At 45.7% G+C, this 12,202-nt stretch overlaps 1 protein-coding gene across 2 annotated transcripts in view; it reads right to left on the bottom strand.

The window, feature by feature from the left end:
- MYH9 (myosin heavy chain 9) overlaps nucleotides 1-12,202 on the bottom strand; it is an 807,001-nt gene that overhangs the window by 144,681 nt on the left and 650,118 nt on the right. For both annotated transcript variants that reach the window (XM_033935132.1, XM_033935133.1), the window contains exons 32-33: nucleotides 6,997-7,209; nucleotides 5,497-5,709 (exon numbers count right to left, since the gene is read on the bottom strand). In XM_033935132.1, coding sequence (XP_033791023.1) covers nucleotides 5,497-5,709; nucleotides 6,997-7,209 — 426 coding nt within the window. The remainder of the gene's footprint in view (nucleotides 1-5,496; nucleotides 5,710-6,996; nucleotides 7,210-12,202) is intronic.

Genomic DNA, 12,202 nt, shown 5'->3' with positions numbered 1-12,202 from the left:
ACTGATAGTGCAGACCCAAGATCGCAAAGCAAAGAAAGAGCTGAGGAGAGGTCCGAATGGAAACAGGCAAGTAGGCCTCTGCCAGAGCGAGAGAAGTCAGGAACTCCCCCAGCTGAACCGCCAGAAGGACAGACTGCAGTGTGTCCATGCGAATAAAAGGGAATTCTGAGAGTCCTGTTGACCTCGGTTAAAGAGCTGAGGAGAGGTCCGAATGGAAACAGGCAAGTAGGCTTCTGCCAGAGCGAGAGAAGTCAGGAACTCCCCCGGCTGAACCGCCAGAAGGACAGACTGCAGTATGTCCATGCGAATAAAAGGGAATTCTGAGAGTCCTGTTGACCTCGGTTTAAACCAAGGATGGGCCGAAAAGTCCCCTCAAAGGAAATGGCGTACCAGCCGAGACCGAACTCCTGAGGGGACACTGGACAACTGCTTTGAGATCTAGCAAGCGCTGAAGGGTCTGGCGAAAGGCTAGCTTCTCCCATGCCACCTGACATGGAGAGGCTAGATATGATCCGGCAGAGAGCGGGCAAAATTCAAGTACATAACCGTCCCGCACCACCACCAGGACCCACTGATCGTACGTGATCTCGGCCCACTTGGGAAACAAGTTGCGAAGCCGGGCACCCACGGGAACCAAAGGGGGCGCCGGCAAAGAGCCATCGCGCAGGACAGGCAGCAGGGGAACCGGGGGGAACTCCCAGCCCCCCGACGGGCCCCCTGAAAGTACTGCATGCGCTAAGCCAACGACCCTGGGGAAAAACAGGAAGCCTGGAAAGAAGCAGTCCCATGCCCCAGGCGAAACTTGCGAAATTCCCGCAGACGCCCCCGGGCAATGCCAACCCGAGATGCCGGGCGGGCACGGTCCTCAGGCAGACGGGGCACCTCAGAATCCGTCAGAGTCTGAACCACCGGATCTAAGTCCTCTCCAAACAAAAACAACCTCCGAAAGAGAAATTTTGGGAAGTTCAGTTCTGGACGCGGCAACCGCCGACCAAGCGCGAAGCCACAAGGTACAGCGTGCGGACACCAAAAGTCCCAGACTTAACCGCACCAAGTCACAAAGAACAACCGAGAGGAACGAGGCAGTCATCTCAATCTTCACCACCTCTTGATCCACTAAGGACCAGTCATCAGACTCACGATCCAGGACACGCTCAGACCACCGAAACACGGTGCGAGCCACCAGCCCCACACAAATAGTCGCCTGGACCCCCAAGGCAGAGACATCAAAATTATACTTAAGAAGTGTCTCTAACGTACGCTCCTCAGAGACCCTAAGAGCAGAACCGTCCATAACAGGCACGGTATGCCGCTTAGTAAGTGCCGAGACCACCGCGTCCCCCATTGGCGAAATTAAGGTAGCCCTATCCCCCTTCGTGATGGAATACCCATGAGCCAAGGCGCACACCAAACGAAACGGCGCCCGTAGGCCACTGCGCCAGCACAAAATCCCGAAAATCCTGACGCACAGGAAAAGAGCGGGAAACAGGACAGACCCCCTGAAGCAGAAGGGCCCCCATACTCGGGGTCTCCGGTGGCGCAACTTCAAAAATGCAGCACCAAGGAGACCTGCTACATCAGGTCTAAAAACTCATCCCTCTGAATAAAAAGCGCACCACGGACGCATCTGCTCTGGAAGACGGGAAACCCGACGCCCCGCTGCCAGCGGGCGTCCCCTCTAGAGGATCCTGGAAGCCTGCCAAAGCGGCCAGGTCCTCAATCATGCCAACACGCTCCTCCGACCACCAATTTGCAATCCAAGCCCCCCCGCGGGCGCTTAGATGAGGGAGGAGGAAGAGGGGACGCCAAACGAAAAGAGGGAGGCAAAGCCATAGGGGACGTGGAGGGAAACCACCTCCGAAACCCCCCAGTGCACGTGGGACCCCCAATTGTCTGCACAAAGAAATAAATTAAATTGGGGGCAAAAAACCCCTGGGGGTCCCCAGGGACTCCCTGCCCTTGCTGAAACCTGCACCTGTGTTTGCAATACAGGGGGAAGGTCACCTGAGGTTGCAGACAAAATGGAGGGGCCAGACAGAGAAAATGGCGAAGTTCCCACCAAAAAAGCTCCCTCCATGGCCTGTAGCGGCTGAGAAGCCTGAACAGTCCCAGCCGCTAAAACAGGCAAGTTGGCATCAGCTATCAAAAAATCAGCTGAGACGGAATCCCAACGTGGGCGGTTGGGGAAGACTGGGCTTCCCCACTGCTCCCAGCCGACTCGCGAGGCACCATCGGCGGGGAGCTCTGGGCGCCTGCAGCTGCTGCCGACGGAGCTCCACCACCTCACCGGCCCAAACTACAGAGTTCAGTCCGGCCGCGAGTGCCTCGCGGCTGGACCGAATTGTGTCCCACTCTCCCGGAGAAGGGCACAATTGCTCCATACGTGACCAAGCTAGAAACAAAGTGCCAGTTAGATGAAAAAATACTGTAAAAAACAGCAAACTGACAGGGAAGCAACCCTGCAGACCGGCACTACCTCAGGATTTTTTTTTTTTTTACAGAACAGACTCCACAGGCTCTCGAAGCAATATGCCTTGCTTGATTTAGGGGGCAAGGCTTACTGCTGAGGCTCCTCTAAAAAAATGTGGGGAGGTGGAGGAAGTGGGGGGAGGGACCCCGCTCGAGACCCGCCGGGTTTGACACCCCCGAGGTCGGACGGACCCCCAAACAGGGCCCGCCCAAGCTCTGTCCGGCCAAAAACAGGGACTAGAAACCCCCTAAACAAATTCCAACAGCCCTACCAAGGGAGATGGGTACAGATCACTCAACACCTGCTGGAGACTGAAAGAAGACTGATGTAAATAGAGAAGGGAGTATATTATATACTGTCCCACAGTTTTGTTTTCAGTCTCCACCTGCTGGTCATGATTGGATATATACCCATTCGTAAAGATCAACCTCTACTGGTCTAGAGAGTGCTAAAGAAAGTTTTAAGATTAGATTTAAAGTTATTTAAACTAGTTTACTATCGTAGGGTTATGGGGAGGGCATTCCATGTTGGCGCAACTATCGAATAAATGGTTTTACGTGTTGTGTCATAGAACAACTATCAAACTGAGGGGCTAGTAAGAAGATGTTGTGATGATTTCAGTGACCTTGAGGATTCGTAAGGAGTCAAAAGCCTGTTGATGATCATGGGGAAGTGACTGGCTAGAACATTAAATGCAAGCTCATCAGCATTAAAGTCTGTGTATGTTTCCAAACCTTTGCATGTTTGTCTGAAGTTCTATTCCTCTATACAGCCCTATTGGTTGCATCCTGTCTCTCCATGGCACATGTTCTCTTCTGTTTATTTCCATTGCTTAGATCAGGGGTGTCCAATGTCGGTCCTCGAGGGCCGCAATCCAGTCGGGTTTTCAGGATTTCCCCAATGAATATGCATGAGATCTATTAGCATACAATGAAAGCAGTGCATGCAAATAGACCTCATGCATATTCATTGGGGAAATCCTGAAAATCCGACTGGACTGCGGCCCTCGAGGACCAACATTGGACACCCCTGGCTTAGATTATCACCCTTTCCTAGCCTTAAATCTGCCCCTCTCTTGTCCTGCTTTTGACTATTTCATGTGTTCAGCTGTTTTAAATTTAACTTTCTGCCCACCTCTCCTTCCAGTCCCCTTCACTGCATTCTATACTTACCCTTCACCTCCTCTAACTTATCTTAGTAACTGAGAGTCTTACCTGTGATTCTCTTGGACTTTCCCCGTTGTTTGGTGCCTCCTTAGATATTTTCATCTACCCCTCCTCACTATATCAATAGAATGGCTAACACTATGGGCTAACTGAAGTCTGCGTCCCAGTACCCCAGCAGCAAGCTGCCCCTAGTAAAATCTTTCCACATTATCATTTGTCAGGTGAAGTCTCACTACTCTGCACATACCAGCTTCCAAAGTTTCAGCAAAATCCATCTGGCTATTTTCTCACAGCAACAAATTCAGACAAGTGAACAACATGACCAGGAAACAAAAGCATACTTTTTTCTGGGGAAAAAATAACAAACTTAAATAAAGAGTGATGGTTGCTGACCTGAAGTACTTTGTTTAAAAATTCCCATCATATACACAATCTTTGGACAATTTTTGCTATGGCTAAAGATATGTTGAAATTGGAATGGGGCTGAATGTTATCCTTTCAGTCACTATACAGCCGTTTATTTCAGCTGTTTCAGCAGCTGAGATAATAGTTATTCAAATTAGAGAATGACATGGGTGGCTGTTACCTGCGGCTAAACAACGGGTAACCAGCCGAAATGGTGGGAAAAAAGAAAGTGCTCACCGTGTCCTTCGTGGCATGTTTTAATTTAATTTGTTCAAGCAGCCCGAGCCTGAGGTTGCGTGCGTCTGTGGAAGCTTCACCTCTGATGTAACTTCCGGTTCCGTCAGAGGAGAAGCTTTTGCAGACACACACGACTTCAGGCTCTGGCTACTTGAACAAATTAAATTAAAACGCACCACAAAGGTAAGGGGAAGGGAGGAAGATGCACGGACTGCGCGAGGGGTGCTGAGAGGGGGTGGAGAGAGGGAAGGGGTGGAAAGCAACAGACGCTGAAGAGGCGGAAAGAGGGAAGGGTGTTGAAAGGAACAGATGCTGAAGGGGAACAGAGTGGGGGAAGATGATGGAAGGGAAATGGAGAACAGAGAGTGGGGAGAAAATGCTGGAAGGGAAATGGGGAACAGAGAGTGGGGAGAAAATGCTGGAAGGGAAATGGGGAACAGAGAGTGGGGAGACGATGCTGGAAGGGAAATGGGGAACAGAGAGTGGGAAGACAATGCTGGAAGGGAAATGGGGAACAGAGAGTGGGGAGAGAAAATGCTGGAAGGGAAATGGAGAACAGAGTGGGGAGAGAAAATGCTGGAAGGGAAGAAGACAGATGCCAGACTATGGGAGGAGCCAGACCAATTGGGGGGAGGGAGAGATGGAAGAGAGAGGCACAATAACAGAGCAAATGGAAGAGACAGAGAGAAGACAGACAGTAGATAGAAGGAATCGAATGAGAAGATGAGGAAAGCAGAAACCAGACAAAAAAGGTAGAAAAAAAAATTCTATTTCTTTTCTTTTGCTTTAGGATAAGTAGTAGATTAGTTGTGTTGATAAACATTTATAAACAAAGCCCTGCCAGCTGAAACATCTCTTTCTCTAGTTCAGCATCCAGAACTTTGATTTATAAAATAACAATTGTACAGAATATTGTTTCTTTTTATACTTTAAGAAAATAAGTTCAGTATAAAACTATTCAAGGCTTGTGTGGATGGGATCAGATGGTTTGCGGAGATGGGGTGGGGACCGAGCTTGCAGGGGATGGGAAGGGGACTGAGCTTGTGGGGACAAATTTTTTCCCCGTGTCATTCTCTATTTCAAATAAAGTATCCATGTAATTTTTTCAACAATCTGACAAATGGACAGGACTGGTAAAAACATACAAAGTTATATGAATAACTCACCCATTTAGCTTTATGTGGTCAGCTAACTGAATATTGAGAAAGGCTAATATACCTGTCTCATAAGCTGTTTTTTCTTGTCCTCACTCATTTCATCTCGGCCTTGGAGATCCCGCTCAAACTGAGCTTTCAGTGCCTGTAAGTTAACTTCCAGTCGCAACTTGGCATCTTCCGTGGCCTGAAGTTCATCTTCCAGCTCTTCCAGTTGAGTCTTCATCTCCTCAACTTGCTGCTCAAGGGCCCGTTTAGATTTTTCCAGCTCATGAACCTACCATTATGTAAAAAAGACTCAGAGTATGCAATAAATAGCTTTCAATGACCAAGTTGCTTTCACAGCATTTTTAAACAAACAGTCCTGAAGGGCCAGATCAGAGCATTTGCATTAGGCTGGAAGGATTTGCTATTTAAGTTCAAGCTGCACAGATTCTAGAAAAACTGAGAAATGATGTTGCAATTCATGGAATCAGTTTACTCACATAATGCTAGATGTAAATGATGCAGGTAACATGGGACACCAGAACAAGGGAAAAAAGCAAAAAACACCTACCCTATTCCTTACAGCTTTTTGGCTGAATGAACCCATATTTCATAAAGACACTAAACAAAGTGACCTTCAATAGCAAGATTTTGTCAGGCTTTTATCTACTACGCCTCCACTCCTTCATGAGCACAAAGGACAGTTTTATGAAAACCATACAGAGCAGTAATGATTTCATCAGGACAAGAATAAAACTATTGAGGTTAGGCATAGAAAAATATATTTCTTGTATATAAATTTACAGTGTACCTTATACTGTCACCTCCCCTCACAAAAGATAGCTTAATTATACTAAACAAATTTTGAAAACTGGATTTGCAAACTACCACCTCTAGAGTTGGTAACTAAATTTAAACCTCAGTAAGTCTTTTTTTTTTTTTTTTTTTTTTAAGATTATACACAAGATTACACACAAGTAACTCAAAGCAGAATTTCATCCAACCTGGCTCTCAATCTCTTTCTCCTCAACAACACATTTCCGGTCCTTTTAACTCTCCTCTTCCCCCCTCTTAAATTCAATCAATTTGTACCTCGCTTAATCTATTGTAAACCGCATAGAACTTAATGGTATTGCGGTATATAAACTGTTATTATTATTAAAAAAGCCAGAGCAAAATTTTTGCTCAAGTTGAAGATTATTCAGTTTTGAATTAAAAGCAGGATATAACCATAACGAACTTCATTCCATTTAGACTGTTTACCAGAGGAAAAATATGGGTGATTAATAAAGTGCTACTTTACATTTTTTTTTACAGTTTCGAGCCCTGCCTAGATCTTTATTTAACTTGATTGCTTCCACTATCATCCATATTGTTTAAAATATGCCACCATTGTTTTCAGTCTACTATATTACAGTTTTTTCTGCACTTTTGCTTTCAATAGCTTGATTACTAAAAAGCTTTCTACATGAAACAAAAATGCTGAGATTGTTAAACTGATTGAAACAGTCCCTGAAACTAATTTACTACCATAGCCTCAGTTTATAGCATTTTCAAATCTGTTTAAACAGATACTTACACTTTTTCCAACATCATCTTTGGAGCTGACAAGGTCTTCCATTTCTGTGCGCAACTGCTTGTTCAGCCTCTCCAGCTCTGCTTTCTGCTCCATGGCTTCTTCAAGAGCTCGAGCCAAGGACAGGGCCTTGGTCTCCTTCTCACGCGCCTCTGCCTCTGCACGATCTCGTTCCTCTGCATACTTAGAGGAGATAGTCTTCTCTTCTGCCAGCATCTGACAGTCACAAAAGAAGGGGTGGGTCACTTTTGTAAAGATTTGTATTACAGTTGGGAAAAGTCCCCTCATTCCTATGATGCCTTGACAAATACTATGCTGAAAACAAACAAAATTATTTCTTCAATTAAAAGTTACAATCAGGAGCTTGCAGCTTAATAGAAGTACTGAGCACTGTCATACAGAGATTCATTCCCCAGCTCAGGGTTTTTGTCTTCTGCTTCCTCAGCCTGGGAATACAAAGCTGACAAAACTCAAAGAATATGGTATGTGAGCTGGGAGGGGATAAAATATTTGCAACACTGGATTTTTTAGAGTACCAGATCCCAACCAATCCTGGCTTGAAAGCACAAAGGAAGAATCTCCAGGTACAAACAAACTCACTTATGAGCTAGATTAATTTTCATTTCAAAACCACACTTGATTCATGCATACTACTAGTTATAGCAGCTGGTAGTAGTAAATCCACTTCAATCCCCTGAAAGAATCTGACTGAAACTAGGATTTTCAGTTTTGGCCCAGAACAGAACTGACTCCCTTATCTTCCCATCCTTAACAGAAAGACCCACTTCCAGGCCTAATGGGTCCTTTGTGGCTAGGGGTGGGGGAATGCAGGAATGATGCCTATTTATTCCTGCATCAAAATGGCTTCTGGCCAATATGGTATAATGAGAATCATGGTTCCCTGGATCCTGCTTGAGTTTCAAGAGGGTTTTTGCTGTGAGAAGTGAATAAAGACGACCCTTATCCTTCCCCCTCACAGATTAGCTTATTATAAATTGGCTTTCTTGGCAGCCTACTTTTTAATTTCTCGTTCTCTTTGGAACAGTCTCCACCCTCAAATATGGGTAGAACAATTGTTTCCCAAATTCAAATTACTTTGGAAAACTTATTTTTTCAAGAAAACTTTCAGTGTTTGTCAGTTTGGGATGCCTATGGGAGATATACATACACAATTACAAAATAGTTGTAATTTATTTATACTATTTTTAGCACAGTACATTTTTCTAAATGTGTTTTGCATGAAAGGGTATCTTGATTGGTTGTTAACCTTTTACTTTTATTAGCGTTCCTTTCTCTAATTTATTATTGTAAGCTTCTATGACCTGTTGTATTAGCTGGGTATCAAGTGAACAATAAACAAACTGTGGAAGAGAAAGGTATCCAATGGTAGTCTGGAACAGAACTGAGGGGTTTTGTTGAGATGTATGATGAGAAAGTCTATCATTGGGGTACCCCCCTCTTGAAAAGTCTTCCATGCAACACCAGTGTTTACATGAAACCACTCATGCAATTGCATGACATGTGTCTGCCATAATTTTTCCCCTGCCAGTAAGTGGCTCTGATCATCATCTAATTGAGATGGCCCACATTCACATCCCTTACTGCTTCCCAACACAGGACAAATAACCCTGTGTCTCCCTGCTTCATAACATTGAAACCTAATTGTTTGGATCAAGATAATTTGGTTTGTCAACAGATTCTGAAAGCCTTTAAAACAGGGGTGTCCAACCTTTTGGCTTCCCTGGGCCACATTGGCTGAAAAAAAAACTTTTTCTGGGGCCGCACAAACACTAACAATAGCCAATGAGCCAAAAAAAGGTTGAGCAGGACCCAAATTTGCAGTCACTAATATAGAAGATGTATGTATCTAATAATAAATCTTCATTAAAGGGACACTGTGGAGAAGAATCCTAAAAAGCAGTAATACTTACCCTGATTGAATGATCCTCCACGTGCACCGCTGACAGTGGGAGCAGCCTCAGGCTTCCACATTCCCATTCTGATGAGCAGGGATGCATGCTCCTGGTTCTCCCATTTACTTCTATTACAGCTACGGTGAGCCTCTTCAGAAGTGAGCCTCATCAGAGTGGGGATGCTGAATCAGCTGTCAGGAGCGCATGTGGAGGATCGTTTAATCAGAGTAAATATTACTGCTTTTTTGGGCTTCCCACTTGGAGCTTAGGCTCCCTCAAAATGAACATCTCCCCTGTTGTAGCTAGTAGGGATCCTCACCAACTGACAGCCACCTCCTCCTTCTCCTCCTCCAACTTCCCAAGTTCTGCAGCTGGCAGCAATTTTGCAGAGCTGCTGCCTTCCCTCCTCGGCTTTCATGCATGCATGAAAGCAGGGGCAGCTTGAGGATATTGCCATTGGCTGCAAAGCTTGGAGATTTTGAGTTGCCAGACTGGAGGAAGATCTCTTCAGTTGGCAGGGCTTGGGAATCCCCACTAGCTCAAGTATTTATAAATTGCACTCAGGCAGGGAGAAACTTTGGTGCCCATCCACTAATTTTAGGCTCATCCCTCCCCCAAATCACTGAATACAAAAATAATTGTGATGCACATATCCCAAAGCTAACATATTCCAATTAATAAATTCAAAATAAAACCATTTTTTCTACCTTGTTGACTGGATGTTTTGTTTTTCCATCATCTTGGTCCCAGTTTCTCTATCTTCAACTAATTCTCTTTCCAGTGTCTGCTGTCCATTTTTTTCTCCTTTTCTCTCATTCTATTTCCTTCTTATGCCTGTCTCCAACGTACTGATTTTTCCCTTTCAGCTTTCTTAACTTTTTCTTTTCTGCCTCTGTCTACTCAAATATTGCCTTATTTCTCACCCTTCTTCTTTTTAAATATTCAGCTATCTCTCTCAATTCTCCATTTTCTCTGTCTCTAGCTCTCCCATTTTCCAACTCACTCCTTTCCCAGCCTCCTATTCCCGTCTATCTACTCCCCATTACCACATTTCTACCACTGTACTCACTGCTCTCTCACTCATCTTGTCATCTCCATTTTGACCTCATCCACATGGCTCATCACTTTCAGAATCCCCCTCCCTCTCTCCACTGGTCAGGCTATAACGCCATCCCTTTCTTTCCATCCCCTAGCATCTTATCCCAGCTCTCTTCCCTCCTGCCCTCCCATGGTTCCATTTCTCCTCCTCTATCTCCATGGTCCATCAATTTGCTCCCTCTCTTTTCAGTTTTTTTTTTCTTCCCTCCCCCCTTGATGCTGAATAATGAAATGGAGGAGAAAAAAAAGAGATGTTGCATCTCTCTGCCTTCCATCCACAGGCCTAACATTTCTCCCTCTCTCCCATCCCCAAATCCAACTTCTCTCCCTTTCTCTTCCCAACTGTCCCCCATCCCATCTCTCCCCCTGCCTGCCTGCCTCCCTTCTCCAGGTCCACCGTTTCTTTCTTTCTCTTCCCAACAGTTCTCCCTTCAAGTATCTCTTTCCCTCTTCCTCCGCACTACCCCAGGTCTAACTTCTCTCCCTTCAGATCATTGCCTACCATCTTTCTGTCCTCTGTTTCTGGTCCCATAAGCTCTCCCCCCATGCCCAATCTGGCACATAAGAACATAAGAAGTTGCCTCCACTGGGTCAGACCAGAGGTCCATCGCGCCCAGCGGCCCGCTCCCGCGGCGGCCCATCAGGTCCGTGACCTGTGAAGTGGTTTCTGTCTAATCCTATAACCTACCTCTACTTCTTTCTGTACCCCTCAATCCCCTTATCTTTTAGGAACTTATCTAGACCTTCCTTGAACCCCTGTAGCGTGCTCTGGCCTATTACAGCCTCCGGGAGCGCGTTCCATGTGTCCACCACCCTCTGAGTGAAAAAGAACCTCCTAACATTTGTTCTAAACCTGTCCTTTTTCAATTTCTCCGAGTGCCCCCTTGTGCTTGTGGCTCCCCACAGCCTGAAGAATTTGTCCCTGTCTACCTTCTCTATACCCTTCATGATTTTGAAGGTTTCTATCATATCTCCCCTAAGTCTCCGCTTTTCCAGAATAGCCCCAGCATTTCCAATCTGTCCGCATATGAGAAGTTTTCCATACCCTTTATCGCTCTTCTCTGGACTCCCTCAAGTACCGCCATGTCCTTTTTGAGGTATGGCGACCAGTACTGGACACAGTACTCCAGATGTGGGCGCACCATCGTCCGATATAGCGGCAAAATGACTTCCTTCGTCCTGGTCGTGATACCCTTTTTGATGATACCCAACATTCTGTTCGCTTTCTTTGAGGCTGTCGCACACTGTGCTGATGCTTTCAATGTTGTGTCTACCATCACCCCCAGGTCTCTTTCAAGTTTGCTCACCCCCAGCAACGATCCCCCCATTTTATAGTTGAACATCGGGTTCTTTTTCCCTACATGCATGACTTTGCATTTCTCAGTGTTAAAACTCATTTGCCATTTTTTTGCCCAGTCTTCCAATCTCGTTAAGCCCCTTTGCAGGTTTTCACAGTCTTCCTTGGTTCTAACCTTGCTGTAGAGTTTGGTGTCGTCCGCAAATTTAATGACCTCACAGTTCGTCCCTGTCTCCAAGTCGTTAATAAATATATTGAACAGGAGCGGTCCCAGCACCGACCCCTGTGGGACTCCACTCGTGACCCATTGCCATTCTGAGTAATGGCCCTTTACTCCAACCCTTTGTTTCCTGCCTGCCAACCAATGTTTGATCCATCGGTGGATATCCCCTTGCACCCCATGATTCCACAGCTTCTTAAGCAGCCGTTCATGGGGTACCTTGTCGAAGGCTTTTTGGAAGTCAAGGTAAATGATGTCAATGGATTCCCCTTTATCCGTCTGTCTGTTTATTCCCTCAAAGAAGTACAGCAAGTTCGTGAGGCATGACCTTCCCTTGCAGAAGCCGTGCTGGCTTGCCTTCAGCTGCCCATTTTTTTCTATGTGGCCGCAGATGGTGTCCTTAATGTTTCTATGTTTATGTTTCTATGTTAATCAGTGCTTCCATCATCTTTCCCGGAACCGAGGTCAAACTCACCGGCCTGTAGTTTCCCGGGTCACCCCTTGATCCTTTCTTGAAGATGGGCGTGACATTTGCTATTTTCCAGTCCTCTGGGATCTCCCCTGTTTCTAAGGAAAGGTTACATATTTTGCGAAAAGTTTCTGCTATTTCGTTTCTCAGCTCTTTTAGTACTCTTGGGTGGATGCCGTCTGGACCTGGTGATTTGTCGCTTTTTAGTCTGT

The sequence above is a fragment of the Geotrypetes seraphini genome, chromosome 2 (genome assembly GCF_902459505.1).
Source record: "Geotrypetes seraphini chromosome 2, aGeoSer1.1, whole genome shotgun sequence".
Taxonomy (NCBI): Eukaryota; Metazoa; Chordata; class Amphibia; order Gymnophiona; family Dermophiidae; genus Geotrypetes; species Geotrypetes seraphini.
The sequence above is the reverse complement of the archived record's forward strand: the minus strand, read 5'-3'. Positions and strand labels throughout refer to the sequence as shown.